Raw genomic sequence first — 14,836 nt, forward strand, 5'->3', positions numbered from 1 at the left:
GGGACTAAGCCTGCTGCCAGTTTGCAGCACAAGCATGTGGCAGAGTTTTGGGGGGAGTGAAAGAGCGGGGGGGGGGCTCCCCAGTTGCACTTCTCAGCATACAAGGAGGTGAGAAAAGGATGGATCTAGATTATAGGATGCCGCCTGGGAATGAAGCACACTTAGGGGTATTTTCTCCCCTCACCAAAATTATCTTTTTGTTGCGCTGCCCACGAGGATCAATTTCGGAGTGAATCCTACCCTGAGGTAAGGAAGGAGGAGGACTCCCTCAGAAGAAATGGGTGCCCCCTCTTACACGCATTTCCTCACTCAGGGAATTGAGTCTTTTCCAAAGAGCTTGGGTGGGCTGAAGGGGAAGAGAATAGGGGCCCTCAGAACAGATTATTTCAGAGGGTCACATTTCCATCACCTAGCTTGAGGTGGTGGCATCAGTAACGCACGTGGCAGGGTTAGATATTCCTAAACAGAGTCCAGGCCTCCCTGCCCAAGTGGAGATGCTATGAGATCTGGGGTGGTTTGATCTTCGTGAAGAGCCATGATCCAAGGAATCAGGACAAGGGTGTACAACACCCATCAACTGGCCGCTGGTCTGTGGTCTCTGCCATCACCTCTTTTGTTCCTCCCTGCCTTCTTCCTGCCTTCAGGAAGGGTTTCCCTTGTCTTGTATGGGGAGCCGTTTTGTCTGGCAAGGAAGGACGTTAAGAATACTGATGGGATGGAGTGTGTGAGCATTAAGGGGAGATGTGCGTGGAGGATGCCCTTCCCCAGCATGGTAACTAGACCTTGGACTGGGGAAAGCTGACAACAAGCCTCTGAATTTTCTTCAGGGAAGGCACCCTCCAGCCCAGCGACACTCAGTATTTTATGCTTCCCACCCCCCTCTAGGATTCCAGCCAAATTGGGCTTCTGAAGGAGCTGCTCGACCTGCAGAAGGACATGGTGGTGATGTTATTGTCTCTGTTGGAAGGTGAGAAGCCAGCACTGGTCGGAGTCGAACGTTGGGCTCCGTCGTTCATACCAACCTAGGACGTTGTGGTGCAAACAAAAGCATGTTTTCCAAGCTTCCAAGTAGATAATTTGGGGCAAGAAAAAAAATTTCTCCATGCCGTTAGTACCTCATTTTTCTGGAACAAAGAAGAGTGATACTGAATGGTGCTGGAATGTTTTAAGAGGTTGTTTGGTACAGGTCCTTCTCTGTAGCAGCACTTGGATACACACAGAGCAGACACAGCAGGGTTGGCAGATTTCCGTAAAGACTCGAGCAACCCAGCCGAGGCTTCACATTGTTGTATCTCTGTCAACCTAAAGAGTGCTTGACCCCATTTTGCAGAGAAAAAAAAACCCTGATCCTCACAAGTGTGAGGACCAAATGGAAACCAACAGAAAATCTTACATGGTCTTTGCAGGCGAGGAGAAGGATGTGGTGATTCCTCATTTCCCCTCTGCATACCTCCATGAGAAAGATGCAAGGATTGAACATAACATCCACTCCCCCACCAGTGGTGTGTTTTTCATCCACATTCATTTCTTTGACTAGCGTCTTAGTTTACTTTGTCCGTTCTGTGCTTCTCTCCAGGGAATGTCGTGAATGGCACTATCGCGAGGCAAATGGTAGACATGTTGGTGGAGTCTTCCAGCAACGTGGAGATGATTCTCAAGTTCTTCGATATGTTCTTAAAGCTGAAGGACATTGTGGCCTCAGACGCCTTCAAGGACTATGTCACAGATCCGCGGGGGCTCATTTCCAAGAAGGACTTCCAGAAGGCCATGGATAGCCAGAAACAGTATACCCCTTCTGAGATCCAGTTCTTGCTATCTTGCTCGGAGGCGGATGAAAACGAGATGATTGACTACGAGGAGTTTGCCAACCGTTTCCAAGAGCCTGCCAAAGACATCGGCTTCAACCTCGCCGTGCTGTTGACCAACCTCTCAGAGCACATTCCTCACGACAACCGCCTGAAGACCTTCCTGGAGCTGGCGGAGTGTATCCTCAACTACTTCAGCCCCTACCTCGGCCGCATCGAGATCATGGGCGCCAGCAAGCGCATCGAGCGCATCTACTTCGAGATCAGCGAGACGAACAAGACCCAGTGGGAGATGCCGCAGGTCAAGGAGTCCAAGAGGCAGTTCATCTTTGACGTGGTCAATGAAGGGGGCGAGTCGGAGAAGATGGAGCTCTTCATCAACTTCTGTGAGGACACCATCTTTGAGATGCAGATCGCTGCCCAGATTTCGGAGGAGGAGGGGCAGGAGGAGGAAGAGGAGGAAGAGGAAGGAGAAGGGGCTGAAAGCGCAGAAGCCGAGAAGGCTTCGGCTCCCTCTGAAGCCTCCTCTGCCTTCGGGGAGTTCCTGGAGAGCGTGGTGAGCTTCTTCCGCCTGTTTACCTACCGCAACATCCGCCGCCAGTTCCGCAAGATCAAGAAAATGACCATCAAGGAGATGGCCATGGCGGTGGCCACCTTCCTCTACACCCTCTCGATGGGCATCCTCTTTTTCTTCTACAACGTCTTCAAAGGCATCTTCCTCCTCCTCTGGAACACGCTCTTTGGCGGCGGCTTGGTGGAAGAGGCCAAAAAGATCACCATGACGGAACTGCTGGCCAGCATGCCAGACCCGACCCAGGACGAAGTGCACGGAGACGTGGCTCCTTCCGAGGAGGTGGACCAAGTGGTGGAAGAGGGGGAAGACGTCGAGGTCACGGAGCCCGGCAAAGAGGAGGCCCCCAACGAAGGAGGAGAGGGCTTTGATATGAAGAAAGAGCACTTCCGGTCCATGGCTCCTGACGCCCCGGGCGGCCTCGGAGACATGGGGGATACCACCCCTGTCGAACCTCCTACACCTGAAGGATCCCCCATCCTGAGGAGGAAACTAGGAGTACGTCCGGGTCTCACAACGGGAGTCTGTACGGCAGTGGGGATTCCCTGGGGTCTGGCGAGATGAGCCTTCCGAACATGTTAACTCCCAGAAATTTTGGGGTCACCTGCCTATAATCCCCTAGCTGTCCATGTTTGTGAATGTATTTTATGTAAGGACACACTAAGACCTGTTCTCTCTCTCTCTCTCTCTCTCTCTCTCTCTCTCTCTCTCTCTCTCACACACACACACACACACACACACACACACACACACACACACACACACACACACACACACACACACACAAAAAATCCACTAGCTAACATCATCCTCATTTGGGCTTCTTGCCAGTCTGTTTTAGTTTTGAGAGTCAGATGTCTTTTCTCATCCCTGGTGTGGAAGGGCTGGGAAGAGGGGGCAGCTGTGATTAAGGACTCCCTCTTTCACAGAAGAGTCTTTTATCTTGGTACTACCACCTTCCCAGGTATGTCTGGTGGAGATACAGGAGAGGGGCCTTTTCGGTGGCTTCTCCCAGACTCTGGAACTCCCTGCCACTGGAGGCCAGCCTGGCCCCATCTTGGCTGTCCTTCCACAAAGAGACAAAGACCTGTCTCTTCAGCCAGGCTTTCTCATAATGACTGGCTGCCTGAGTGGGGATACTTAAAACATGACCAATGCATTTTTTTTTGTTCTAATGTATTTTTAGAACTGGATTTTATTTACTAGTTCTAACATTATATTTTGTTTAAATCTTTTTTTCATACTCTAATAATTTGTTGTTCTTAGACTATTTGTCTTTTTAATACAGCAAGCTGCTTTAGGTCCTTTTCTCAAGAAAGGCAAGATATAAACATTTTAAATAAATAACAAGAGGATTTCCATCATTATTACTAGTGGTGTTAGTACTGCTGTGCCTTTGGAAACACTATACTGGAACGACGTGGTAGTTGTGTTATGTTTGGTATTCCTTCTTGTGCATGCACGCGCGCACACACAAATCTACACATACACATACTAATTTGTTCCCTATGGTCCTGTAACACTGGAGGATTCATCCATGCTCTTCTGAATTTTCCAGATTGAAGGGGAGGAAGTGGAAGGAGAGCCAGAGAAGATTGAGGAGCCCCCTGTCGAACCGGAGAAATCTGAGTATGTAGGCGTAGTTCTGTTGATGTAGTATTCGTGTGTGTGTGTGTGTGTGAAAGAGAGAGAGAGAATGAATGAATGCATGGGATTAAGCTGCACAGTTCTTCTGTACATCGTACAAACACACAAGTATGTTCAGATGAGCTCTCTTAAGAATTTTATCTTTTGCGGGTTTTTTCCCCTAGCTCCCACCCCTACAAAAAGCGCACTGAGCCTCCTATAGTTCGTTAAGCCACTTTGGATCCTTTTGGGGAGAAAGGCAGCATAGGAGGATTTTAAATAAATCAATAAATAGAAGTTCAAGGCATCTCAGCTTCCCAGCTAGCTCCTTTTAATGGTTTTTATTTCACACTGCCCTTCACCAAGTGGGTCTCGGCATTGTGTTTCCTTAGTTAACCACTTGATTAAAACAAGGAGCAGATTGAAAGAGGATAATCCACCCAAACGTTTGAAATAGCTAAAACATAAATGCCCAGGAACATAAAAATCATTTCTGTCTGGTACTTGACAGAAAACAATAAGACACCGCAGAGAATGTATTCTGCTCTAGCTGGGAATACTCTGGGACAAGAGAGCATGGGCTATGCGGATGAGGCCGGGGAGGGTGTCTTTCGTGACCTCTCGGCTCGCTCCTCTGACCCTTCCAGTGCAGAAAACGGGGAGAAGACAGCCAAGGAGGAAGGGGAAGAGAAGCAGGAAGAAGAGGAGAAGAAAGAAGAGCCGAAAGAAGTAGTCAAGGAGAAGAAGAAAGTGGCTCAGCGGGAGAAGAAGGAGCCCGAGGAGGAAGTGTCGGAGTTCTGGAATGAACTGGAGATCCAGAGGACGAAATTCCTGGTAGGAACCCTTTTGGGGGGGAAAAGTACCCTCTGACAGAGCATTTCCCCCGCCCCAGTCTCTGTCCAGGGTGCTGAAGAATTCAGGGAACAGGAAGCTTCTGTCCTTCCACCCCCGTATTTCTTTAACAAGACTTATTCCTGGATGCAGAATAATCCCTCTCAGCGGCTACTGGATAGCTCGGTGGTTTAGGTCTCTCTGGCTGTGGAGCCAGAGGTTGGGAGTTCAATTCCCCCCACTGGGCCTCCTTGAGAGGGTCTCGACTCAGTGACCCAGAGGGTCCCTTTCCAGCTCTGCCGTTCAAAGAAGGTGATTATCATTTGTTTTCCTTTGTGGAAACAAGTTTCTGGCCCTTAAGACTCTGAGGACCGGCTCATAATTTTAGAGGCAGCTGAGGGTGACACGTCTTAGGCCGGAGCCCATTTCAGCCTTGAGGGGACACCACAACCATGTCTGACCCAGCCCAGTTCCTATTCCGTTGGAAAACCCAAGTAGAAATAGATAGGCGCGGTCAACAAGGATGAATATGTATTTATATTTCTCATGGGGTTTTGCTTTCCTTGGGATATACTTGAATTTGGGGTCCCATGCACACATTTGGGGCATGGGTGAAGCCTGACCGCCCATGCTCATCCTAATTGTATCTCCTTCTCTTTTCAGAATTATCTATCCAGGAATTTCTACAATCTCCGCTTCCTGGCGCTCTTCCTGGCCTTTGCCATCAACTTCATCCTGCTTTTTTACAAGGTAAGGGGCCTGAAAGTGTGTGGGGAGTCGGAATGGGGCCTCTAAGGCCATCCAGACTAACCCCCTACTCAAGGCAAGATTACCATCAAAGCATGTCTGCCAGGTGATGATCTTAATTTTTTTTTTGAATGGCTCCAGTGTTGGAGCACTCACCGAGGTGACTGGGTCCACTATCATACTGCTCTAACAGTAAAGAAGTATTTTTTGTGATATTCAACCGAAATCTGGCTTCCTGTAGCTTGATCCTGTTATGACGTGTCCTGCACTCTGGGACAGTTGAGAACAGATCCTGCCCCTCCTTGGCATGACCCCCTTTCACGTATTTGAAAAATGCTATCCTATCTCCCCTGAGTCTTCTTATCTCCAGGCTATACCTGCCCAGTTCTTTCAGTTTTTCCTCCTACGGTTTGTTTTCCAGTCCCCCTGATCCTCCTTGCTGTCCTTCTGAGGGTTGGGCAAAGGGGAAACCCGAGGGTTGGGACAGGAGTCACCACCATTAGAGCAGAAGGAAAAGGGTAGGTAGAACCCAGGGCTGCTTGCTTGACACTGGATAAGCGGTAGGCTCAAGGATGGGCTCTTCCTGGGCCCGGCCCGGCCTTCTCTCTCACCTTCCCAGGTGTCCGACACTCCCCCAGGCGAGGAGGAGTTTGAGGGTTCCGGATTCGAAGGGGAGCTGGACGCCGCCTCCGGGGCCGGCTCTGGCTTTGGTGGGGACGACGACGGTGGGGACGGCAACGGCAACGGCGAGGAGGAAGAGGAGGACAGCGTGGTCTACTTCTTCCTGGAGGAGAGCACGGGCTACATGCAGCCGGCCTTGCAGTTCCTCTCCATCATCCACACCCTGGTGGCCTTCCTCTGCATCATCGGCTACAACTGCCTCAAGGTACCGCTGGTCATCTTCAAGAGGGAGAAGGAGCTGGCCCGGAAGCTGGAGTTTGATGGCCTCTACATCACAGAGCAGCCGGAGGATGATGACATCAAGGGCCAGTGGGACCGCCTAGTGCTGAATGCACCGTGAGTGCTTGAGGAGGAGGCGGACGGGGACTGGCTTCCTCCCTAATCCCCCCAACCCCCCCCCCAGGTCATAGATGCTCCTTCTAGGGTAGATGTTTGACTCCTAGCAGGTATCCTTCCTTATTTATGGGGTCTGGTCTTGTTGTGGGGGAACACAGTTGACTTCCAGAGCCCTGCCATGGTTCCAGAAACACAGTGATGACATTAGCCCTGGATGATGATGATTGTCATCATCATTGTAGAATTGCAGACCTATAAAGGGACCCTTGCGGATCATGGCGCCCAGGAAGGAGGCCCAGTGGGGAATCAAACTTCCAACCTCTGGCTCCTCAAGCAGGTTCCTCAACTCCCTGATCTACCGAGCAATATTAATTTTAGAACTGCAGAGCTGGAAGGGGACCCTCTGGATCATCAAGTCTGGACGGGGATTACCCTGACACTCCCTCCGTTCTCTCTCCTTGCCAGGTCATTCCCGAGCAATTACTGGGACAAGTTCATCAAGCGAAAGGTAAGGTCTTCAAACAGGGTCTGGTGAGGTATGAACGAGGGAACTGAGGTTTCCTCAGGAAAGCAGAGGCATGGGAGGGAAGGCATTTAATAGAATCACCGAATAACAGTTTTGCAAAGGGGGCCTCTTAAGGCCATCGTCCAACCTTCTGGCTCAAGGCAGGAATCCAAATCAAAACAGATCCGACAGAGGGTTGTCCCATTTCCTCTTCAGTGCCTCCAGCATCAGAGTGCTCACCACCTCCCTCTGAAGTCATAGTTTCCATTGTCGTACTACTACAACCGTTGAGAAGTGTTTTTTCCCCCTGATATTCAGCCTAAATCTGGCTTCCTGTCATTTGAGCCCATGATGACGTGCCCTGGTTGGACATCAGGGATGAACGAAAGAGCCTCACCCGCTACTGTTTCTTGGCTTTCTGTCACCCTTTGCAGGTGCTTGATAAATACGGGGACATCTATGGGCGGGAAAGGATCGCAGAACTGCTCGGAATGGATTTGGCCAGCCTGGAGATCACAGCACAGAATGGGAAAAAAACTGAGCCAGACAAGTCATTCCTTACTTGGTGAGAAACCTAGGCAGAACTGGGGGGGGGGGGGGGGGAGTGAGGCGGTTGAGGCTGCTTCTGCACCAGAGCAAGGCTGGAAACGGCTTGGTGGCTGGAAATCAGCAAATAGAGGGGAGGCATCATTGAATTTTTCCAGTTTCACTTGAATCCGTAGGACCTGTTCACCCTTAAACACAAAGTCCTCGTTCTAGAGAGCCTCAGCCCAGTCTGACCCTCGAGTCTGTAGGTGTGTAAATGATGCTGCACTTTGTTGCTGTCTGAGATCCATCACTATGCGATGCTTCCGTTGGATCCTCTCAAGTGTATATTCACAAAATACATCGGTGCGTTCTTAACGCTGTAACTTCAGGATTGGCAGACTTTTCTCAAGGGATGCTTGCCTTCCAAGTAGATGACATGGGAAGGATTGCGAATCACACCGTTCATGTAAACGGCAGAACTCATGCCAACCCGTATGCCTTTGTGTCCATCATGAGAGGCAGGCAGGACAAAGCAGATTCAATGGGAGAAAAAAACACAAGTGTGTCTCTGCAAAGCACAGCAGATATTGCTGTTGTTGTTGTATGCCGTCAAGTCATCCCTGAGGTGTGGCAATCCTATGAATGAAGGATCTCCAGAATGTCCTGTCCTCAACAGACCTGCTCGCTGCTTGATTAAACTCAAGCCTGTGGTTTCCTTCAGGGTCAATCCATCTCGTGTTTGGCCTTCCTCTTTTCCTGCTGCCTTCAACCTTTACTAGCATTATTGCCTTTTCCAGAGAATCCAACCTTCTCATGACGGGACCAAAGTAGAACAGCCTCAGTTTCAACATTTTTGCCTCCAAAGAGAGAGTTTAGGCTCAATTTGCTGTAAAAACTTACTTGTTAGTCTTCAGTGTTTTTTCTTATCAGTTTTCTTTTCCTGTCCGGCTTTCACACCCACCACCCGTGATGATCAGAAATGCAAGAGTGTGCGGCCATACCAGTGGTCATAATTTCCATTGGTGCCCCATCTTTCCCCTAGCAAGTACATGCATGTGGCTCTCCTCTCCCCAGTTCTACCTTCATAGCACCAACCCTGTGAGGTAGGCCAGTCAGGGTGAGAGAGCAGAACGGGCCCACACTCATCCCGTGAGCTTCAGACACAGCGAGGACTAGAACCTTCAGACACAGAAACAATCTTAGCAGTAAACATGCCTGTCTGCAGAGCATCCTTCTCACCTCGCTTCTTCTCCTTAGGGTCACCTCTATTGACATCAAGTACAAGATCTGGAAATTTGGAGTGATCTTCACCGATAACGTGAGTGAAAAGACCTGGAGTCCCCCACTGAGGGCTGACGGGGAGGAGGGAGCGACTGACTGGAATAGGGCCTGCCCCTTTCCAAGTGGATCTTTGCCCTGCCATCCCTTCGCTCACCAAGGAGAGCGCCTTGGTGGTTCTCTTAGGAGGGGGTGCTGATTCCCAGACTTAAGAGCTCCTGTTCTCTCTGAATTCCCCATTTCTGCATGTTTTCTGAAGACGCTCAGAAGAGGCTGTTCAATGCATGACTCAGAGTTCTAAGAAATCACAGTCTTTCTTTTTAAAAAAAGAAGAAGCTTTTAGTGAGCACCCAAAAAGGCTTTAGAGGCCCTCTGCCTCTCCTGTATTTTTCTTCTGCCCCTCTGGAAATGAAGGAGAGAAGCCAGTTGTCTCATCCCCTGAATTAAAAAAAGGAGCAGAAGCAGAACAGAAAGTGAATAAAGGGTCCTTATGCACTGAATGATTGGTGGCGTCTCTCTGAAGGTGGCCCGGTGTCTCTGATTGGGCAGGGTTGGTTTTGATAGAAATACGACCTTGCTCAGCCACTTGCTTCACAAGCAGAAGACTGAGTGAGCTGGAAAAGTGTATGCAAAGGGTTCCCCCCCCCAAAAAAATGGGCTTCTGTTCTTACAGATAGCACTCAGTAACCCTCCTCTTTTCCCTTGGGATTTGGCAGACCAGCTAGATTTCTCCCAGGGGTTGCCAGTGGCTGAATCTTGTCAGGTAGCCATTGTTCATGTAAATTTAGCCTCCTTTGTGTTCAGAGGATAAAGATCTGCTCCCTACCAGTGGAAAAGGCCCTGTCGTGTGCATCCCTAGTTAACTCTACAGGCTCTCCATCCTTCTTCCCTTAGAGACCAACCTTCTCTTTTTTTATTCCCCCCCCCCCAACAGTCCTTCCTGTATCTCTTCTGGTACATGGTGATGTCGATCCTTGGCCACTACAACAACTTTTTCTTCGCCTGCCACCTCCTGGACATCGCCATGGGTGTCAAGACCCTGCGGACGATCCTGTCCTCCGTCACTCACAACGGCAAGCAGGTAGAGATGGATGGCGTGGGGCAGGTCGACTGTCCGTGGGGGGTGTTGGGGTGTGTGTGGAGAAAGTGAGGCGGGGGGGGAGGGAGAGAGGAGAGAACCCTGTGGTGTATAAAGCCAGGAGGGAGAAACCAAGGAAGTTGGAAATTGAGGATCTTCAAGAGGGCAGGAGTCAGGATCAGTTGTGGGAGACACTTCCGGGATGGAAGCTGGGAAAGATTGTGGCTTGAATTACAGTTGCCGTAACACATAAACAACACATACAGAGAGAGAGAGAGAGAGAGATAGGAGAGCACACTCTCTGTCACTGTTGTGCCCCATCATGTGGCCTGTTTCCTCTGGTCCTGGTGGGAACGCGAAGCCATCCAACAGTGGCATTTTCCTAAGTGTCCGCTAAACGCCTCTTGCGCGATCGATCTCTCTCTCCTCAGCTGGTGATGACAGTGGGGCTGCTGGCTGTGGTGGTGTACCTTTACACGGTGGTGGCCTTCAACTTCTTCCGCAAGTTCTACAACAAGAGTGAGGACGAGGACGAGCCCGACATGAAGTGCAATGACATGATGACGGTGAGTCCGGGATGGGGGGGGGGGTCGGGGGGGTCGGTCAGTGCCCTGAACTGATGCAGGCCTGGGGAGGCCGGACCGATCTGTCGAGTCCTCAAAGAACTGGTAACCAATGAGGTCCATGCAGGCCAGAATTCTGGTTTCCAGTACAGTAGGATCCCTGAAGCTGTGGCATCACAATCCGCCGATTCACTGATCCATAGTTTGAAATTTTTTAAAAAAATCCGAGAAATGCGTGCCTCTTTCTAAAGATGAAGTTACCAGAACTGGCCACTAGGGGAGCACCAGAGACCACTCTAGGTATAGAATTAGTTACAGTATTTAAATAGTGTTCCCTTTAATCTGTGTATTTCAGCATCCACGGTGGAGAGGGGGGGCAGCTTCCAACCTCTCCCCTGTGTCTTGGTTGGCTGGATATCTCTGGGAAACTCACACGTTGACCTTGAAGGGGATGACCTCCCCGATTCATCAGTCCTCTCAGCATCTATACATGGGGATTGTTCTAGCCACTGGGTAGATCCAAAACTCACGGGTCCTTCCCTTGCCTCTAAAACAGTGTTACCTGTTCCACATGTATGTCGGGGTGCGTGCCGGCGGGGGCATTGGCGATGAGATTGAGGACCCAGCGGGCGACGAGTACGAGCTTTACCGTGTCATCTTCGACATCACCTTCTTCTTCTTCGTCATCGTCATCCTGCTGGCCATTATCCAAGGTGAGTGTCGGCAGCCCTTCTCCCAAGATCGGGGGGGGGGGGCGTCTCTGGTTTTGCAGGACGCTCCCTGAGGTGCTTCGAGAGAGCATCTCCCTGTCCGTTGTGCCCTCCCGAGAACCAAAGATAAGGTAAGCCAGCAAGAAAGAAGACCTTCCAGCTGGACTTTAAGGTCAGGATTGTGCGGCTTTTCATTCTGAGACATGATTTTTGCATGCATAAATTCGGCTCTAGCAATGTGTCGAGTCCTGGAAGGGTGCCTCTGAGCTTGTACAAACTGCCCCGATGAACAACCTCGTATCCTCATGCAGTTTTGCAAAAGGCGGCAGCCATCTTCCAGGACAAGCTGCTTGTTTGGTTTCTAGTTTCTGAGGAGCGCCTCAGGTTGCCTGAATCACTCTTTCCTCAACTCCGTGGCTTTCTCTTGCCCGCCCCAAACTTCCTTCCAGGTTTGATCATTGATGCCTTTGGAGAGCTGAGAGACCAGCAAGAACAGGTGAAGGAGGACATGGAGGTAAGTTGGCTGCAACACTCTTGCCTTCCTCTCCCCCCCCCCCCAGTTTGACTTATCCAGCTGTGCGTGTGGCCAGCTTCAGCTGATTGAGGAATCCCTTAACGTTCCTGGCACAGTCCAGAAGGACCCCTTTCGGTGGGTAGTCCAGCAAACGGAGACTACCCTCGCTGATTTCGAAGGCCCCGTTTTGTAGCCAAAGCCCAAAGAACAGGAACTGCCTGTCTGCTTCTTTATCGGGTAGAATTTAGCCTGCGAGCTTTTCTGTTCTCTTCTCTGCAAGCCAAAGGAGAAATTTGGCTTGATTTTTTTAAGTGAAGCTGGAAATGGAAAGAAAGACCAAAAGCCTGCTTTTGTGGGGAATGGGTGTGGGGGGATAAGCATCTCCCCAACCCCGTGACCCCCAGGCTTGGAAACCGCACCGGGCAAGACACGGCCACCATGGCTTGCGGGTGTGGGGTGGTTGGAAGGGGAACAGACGGGCTTGGTTTGGGGTGGGCCTGCTGTTTGGGGGGAACCTTTTTTCCTCAAGGTCCTTTCCACCCCCAACAGACCAAATGCTTCATCTGTGGGATCGGCAGTGACTATTTTGACACGACGCCCCACGGCTTCGACACCCACACGCTGGAAGAGCACAACCTGGCCAATTACATGTGAGCGACCGATGGGAATGGGAGAGGCCGGAGCCCTGGCGAGAGGGGCCTCCGGTCTTCTTGAACCTGCATGCCAGGCCCCAGAAGTGTTCCCCCCCCCAGCCGGGTTGCAGAAGGGGTTTGGGAGTGGGTTTCTTTTCCAAGACAGTTCCCCCGACGTAAACCCTGATGCCGCAGACGAGAGCCTTCCCCTGGGGAAGCTTCTGGCAGTTCGTCACGGCTTGCCTCCTCTTTCCCTTTCAGGTTCTTCCTCATGTATCTCATCAACAAGGATGAAACCGAGCACACTGGCCAGGTGAGGGGACTCCTCCGTTTTGCCAGGCCCCTTGACAGGCCGTCATGCAGAGACTCTTCCCCCCTCCACACACTCCCCCGTCTCACTTTCAGGACCCAAAGCAGAAATCGGCAACAGCCAGAGGGTCAATGCTTTCCCCTCCAGACAGTTTTTTTTGTGGGGGGGGGGAGAGAGGGAGGGAGGGAGGAGAAGATTGTCGACAAGCCATTTGTGGGAGGGGAGAGGTCTTTGGCCCGTCCACCCCTCCCCGTTTTGAGGGTCATCCGCCTCCAGGCAAAGCTAGGGGAGGAGGAGGAGGACAAGGATCGAGGCAAAGGTAGCTGCGCCCACTTCTCTCCGCAAAACAGGGGTCATTTTTTTGCTCTCGTTCCACTCTGGCTCGTGGCCACCCGACCCGGACGACGTCCTCTCACCAGGCGTGCCTTCTCTCTCTCTCTCTCTCTCTCTCTCTGTTGCCACAGGAGTCTTACGTCTGGAAGATGTACCAAGAGCGCTGCTGGGACTTCTTCCCCGCCGGCGATTGTTTCCGCAAACAGTATGAAGATCAACTTAGCTAAGACGCCGCCTTGCCCCATGTGCCAAAGTGGGGGGTTGGAGGGGGGGTGCTTGCTCCAGCCCCCCCTTCCTGGCCCTCCCGTCTTCTCTCCTCGGGAGAGGGGAGCAGGGGCAGAACTGGAGGAGGGGTGGAAGAACAGCCCACACCCAACCTGGCCTTTTTTATTTTTCCTGGGGGAAAGCAGGGGAGACCGTCTCCTCCATCTGTCCATCTGCCTAACCTGTCGTTGCCATTTTCCCTGATGTCCTGCTGGCCCCCCCCCTCTCCGACCTCCCGCCGCCCCTGATAGCCGCCTGGCCACGTTCCCCAGGCAGAAGGAGAAGGAAGGATCCGATGGTTCGGGGGTGGGGGTCAGCTGTGGGGTCTGGATGGCTCCATACCTGGCCAGTAATGATCCCATGGAGATCCTGTCCCTTGTTAGGTGGGGGGTTGTCCATGCAATACTTCCCTTCTGGGGTGAAAGGACAACCCCACCCCACCCCCAGTTTCAAGTGCCTTTTATAAACTTCCCCTAAGAAAAGAAGGAGGTCGCTTTCAGGCGAGATCCGAATGTTAATTTAGGATTAGGGAGGGGTCGTTTTGCTGCCCTCTGGTCTGCCAGCCTTCAAGCCAAGCCGTTGGGAGGAAGGGAAGCCAAGAGAGGCTGGCCTCCCTGGTCCAGGATCTGAAGGAGGGGGGGGGGGTGCCAGCCATGCAGCCCCTCCCACCTCACTACCCCTGCTGGGCTGCCCTAACCTGTAAGGCGCCTCTCTCCTCTGTGGGGCGGATGGTGTGTGAGGTAGGGGCAGCTCTGTGCTACTTACTGGCTTCCTTCTAGAGCTGGGGAGACACCTGAACGCCTCCCCCTCTACCCTTGTGTGTACATCTGTGTGGGTGGGGCGGGTGGGGGGGATACCACATTTGAGTAAGCCTCCTTATTCCGGGAGTCGTGGTCCCCGTCCCGCGCTGTCCGACCGGCCCACCCTCTGTGTTTTCCTGCCAGTGCCATACAAACTTCTGCGCAGGCCCGTTATGCGGCAGCTGTGAATCCCGCGCCCTTCCTCTGCCATGTCTCTACCGCCGTGTCTCTTATCGCCACCTGGCGCAGCTTGGATCCCTGCCAATAAAACCATAGACTGCTGATACCAGTGAGGGGTTGCCATCTTTGTGTCCAGCCAAGAGAAAGGGCTCTGCCTCTTGTTTTTCTTGTGAGGCGGGCTGGGTTTTTATCCCACCCACGCTCCTCTTTCTCTCCCCCGCCCCGTCTCCCACCACCCGGGCCCCGAGGCTGAAGTTAGATTCTGCAAGAGAGGCAGCCTGAATCCTCCAGGGTTTTGCTCACACAGGGACCGATCCGAGAACGGCAGCGTGAACTCGCAGGTCCACCGAGTGGCTGACTGAGCCAGCCCAATCGACCCAAGGTTCTTTAAAATCAGTCAATACAGGAGGACCGCGGTATCCACTGGGGGATCCGTTCCAGGTGCTAAAAAACGCGGACGTATCGAACGCTATACATTGCATGGTCGCTGCCTTCCTCTAGTCGCCAGTTCTGGTAAATACACTCTGCAGATACATATAAATAC

At 51.8% G+C, this 14,836-nt stretch overlaps 1 protein-coding gene across 15 annotated transcripts in view; it reads left to right on the forward strand.

Moving 5' to 3' along the window:
• Nucleotides 1–14,396, forward strand: part of RYR1 (ryanodine receptor 1) — a 120,050-nt gene extending 105,654 nt beyond the window's left edge. For 9 of the 15 annotated variants that reach the window (XM_072980040.2, XM_072980045.2, XM_072980049.2 and 6 more), the window contains 16 exons: nt 886–967; nt 1,577–2,874; nt 3,935–4,005; nt 4,650–4,836; nt 5,497–5,583; nt 6,200–6,597; nt 7,063–7,105; nt 7,537–7,667; nt 8,888–8,948; nt 9,843–9,989; nt 10,418–10,552; nt 11,106–11,262; nt 11,709–11,773; nt 12,323–12,423; nt 12,667–12,718; nt 13,180–14,396. In XM_072980040.2, coding sequence (XP_072836141.2) covers nt 886–967; nt 1,577–2,874; nt 3,935–4,005; nt 4,650–4,836; nt 5,497–5,583; nt 6,200–6,597; nt 7,063–7,105; nt 7,537–7,667; nt 8,888–8,948; nt 9,843–9,989; nt 10,418–10,552; nt 11,106–11,262; nt 11,709–11,773; nt 12,323–12,423; nt 12,667–12,718; nt 13,180–13,275 — 3,111 coding nt within the window. In that variant the 3' untranslated portion in view covers nt 13,276–14,396. Of the gene's footprint in view, nt 1–216; nt 247–885; nt 968–1,576; nt 2,875–3,934; nt 4,006–4,649; nt 4,837–5,496; nt 5,584–6,199; nt 6,598–7,062; nt 7,106–7,536; nt 7,668–8,887; nt 8,949–9,842; nt 9,990–10,417; nt 10,553–11,105; nt 11,263–11,708; nt 11,774–12,322; nt 12,424–12,666; nt 12,719–13,179 lie in introns of all 15 variants that reach the window. The other 6 variants (XM_078380001.1, XM_078380004.1, XM_078380003.1 and 3 more) reach the window with 1 other exon arrangement.
• Nucleotides 14,397–14,836: the final 440 nt, after the last annotated feature.

This window comes from Pogona vitticeps, chromosome 9 (genome assembly GCF_051106095.1).
Source record: "Pogona vitticeps strain Pit_001003342236 chromosome 9, PviZW2.1, whole genome shotgun sequence".
NCBI lineage: Eukaryota > Metazoa > Chordata > Lepidosauria > Squamata > Agamidae > Pogona > Pogona vitticeps.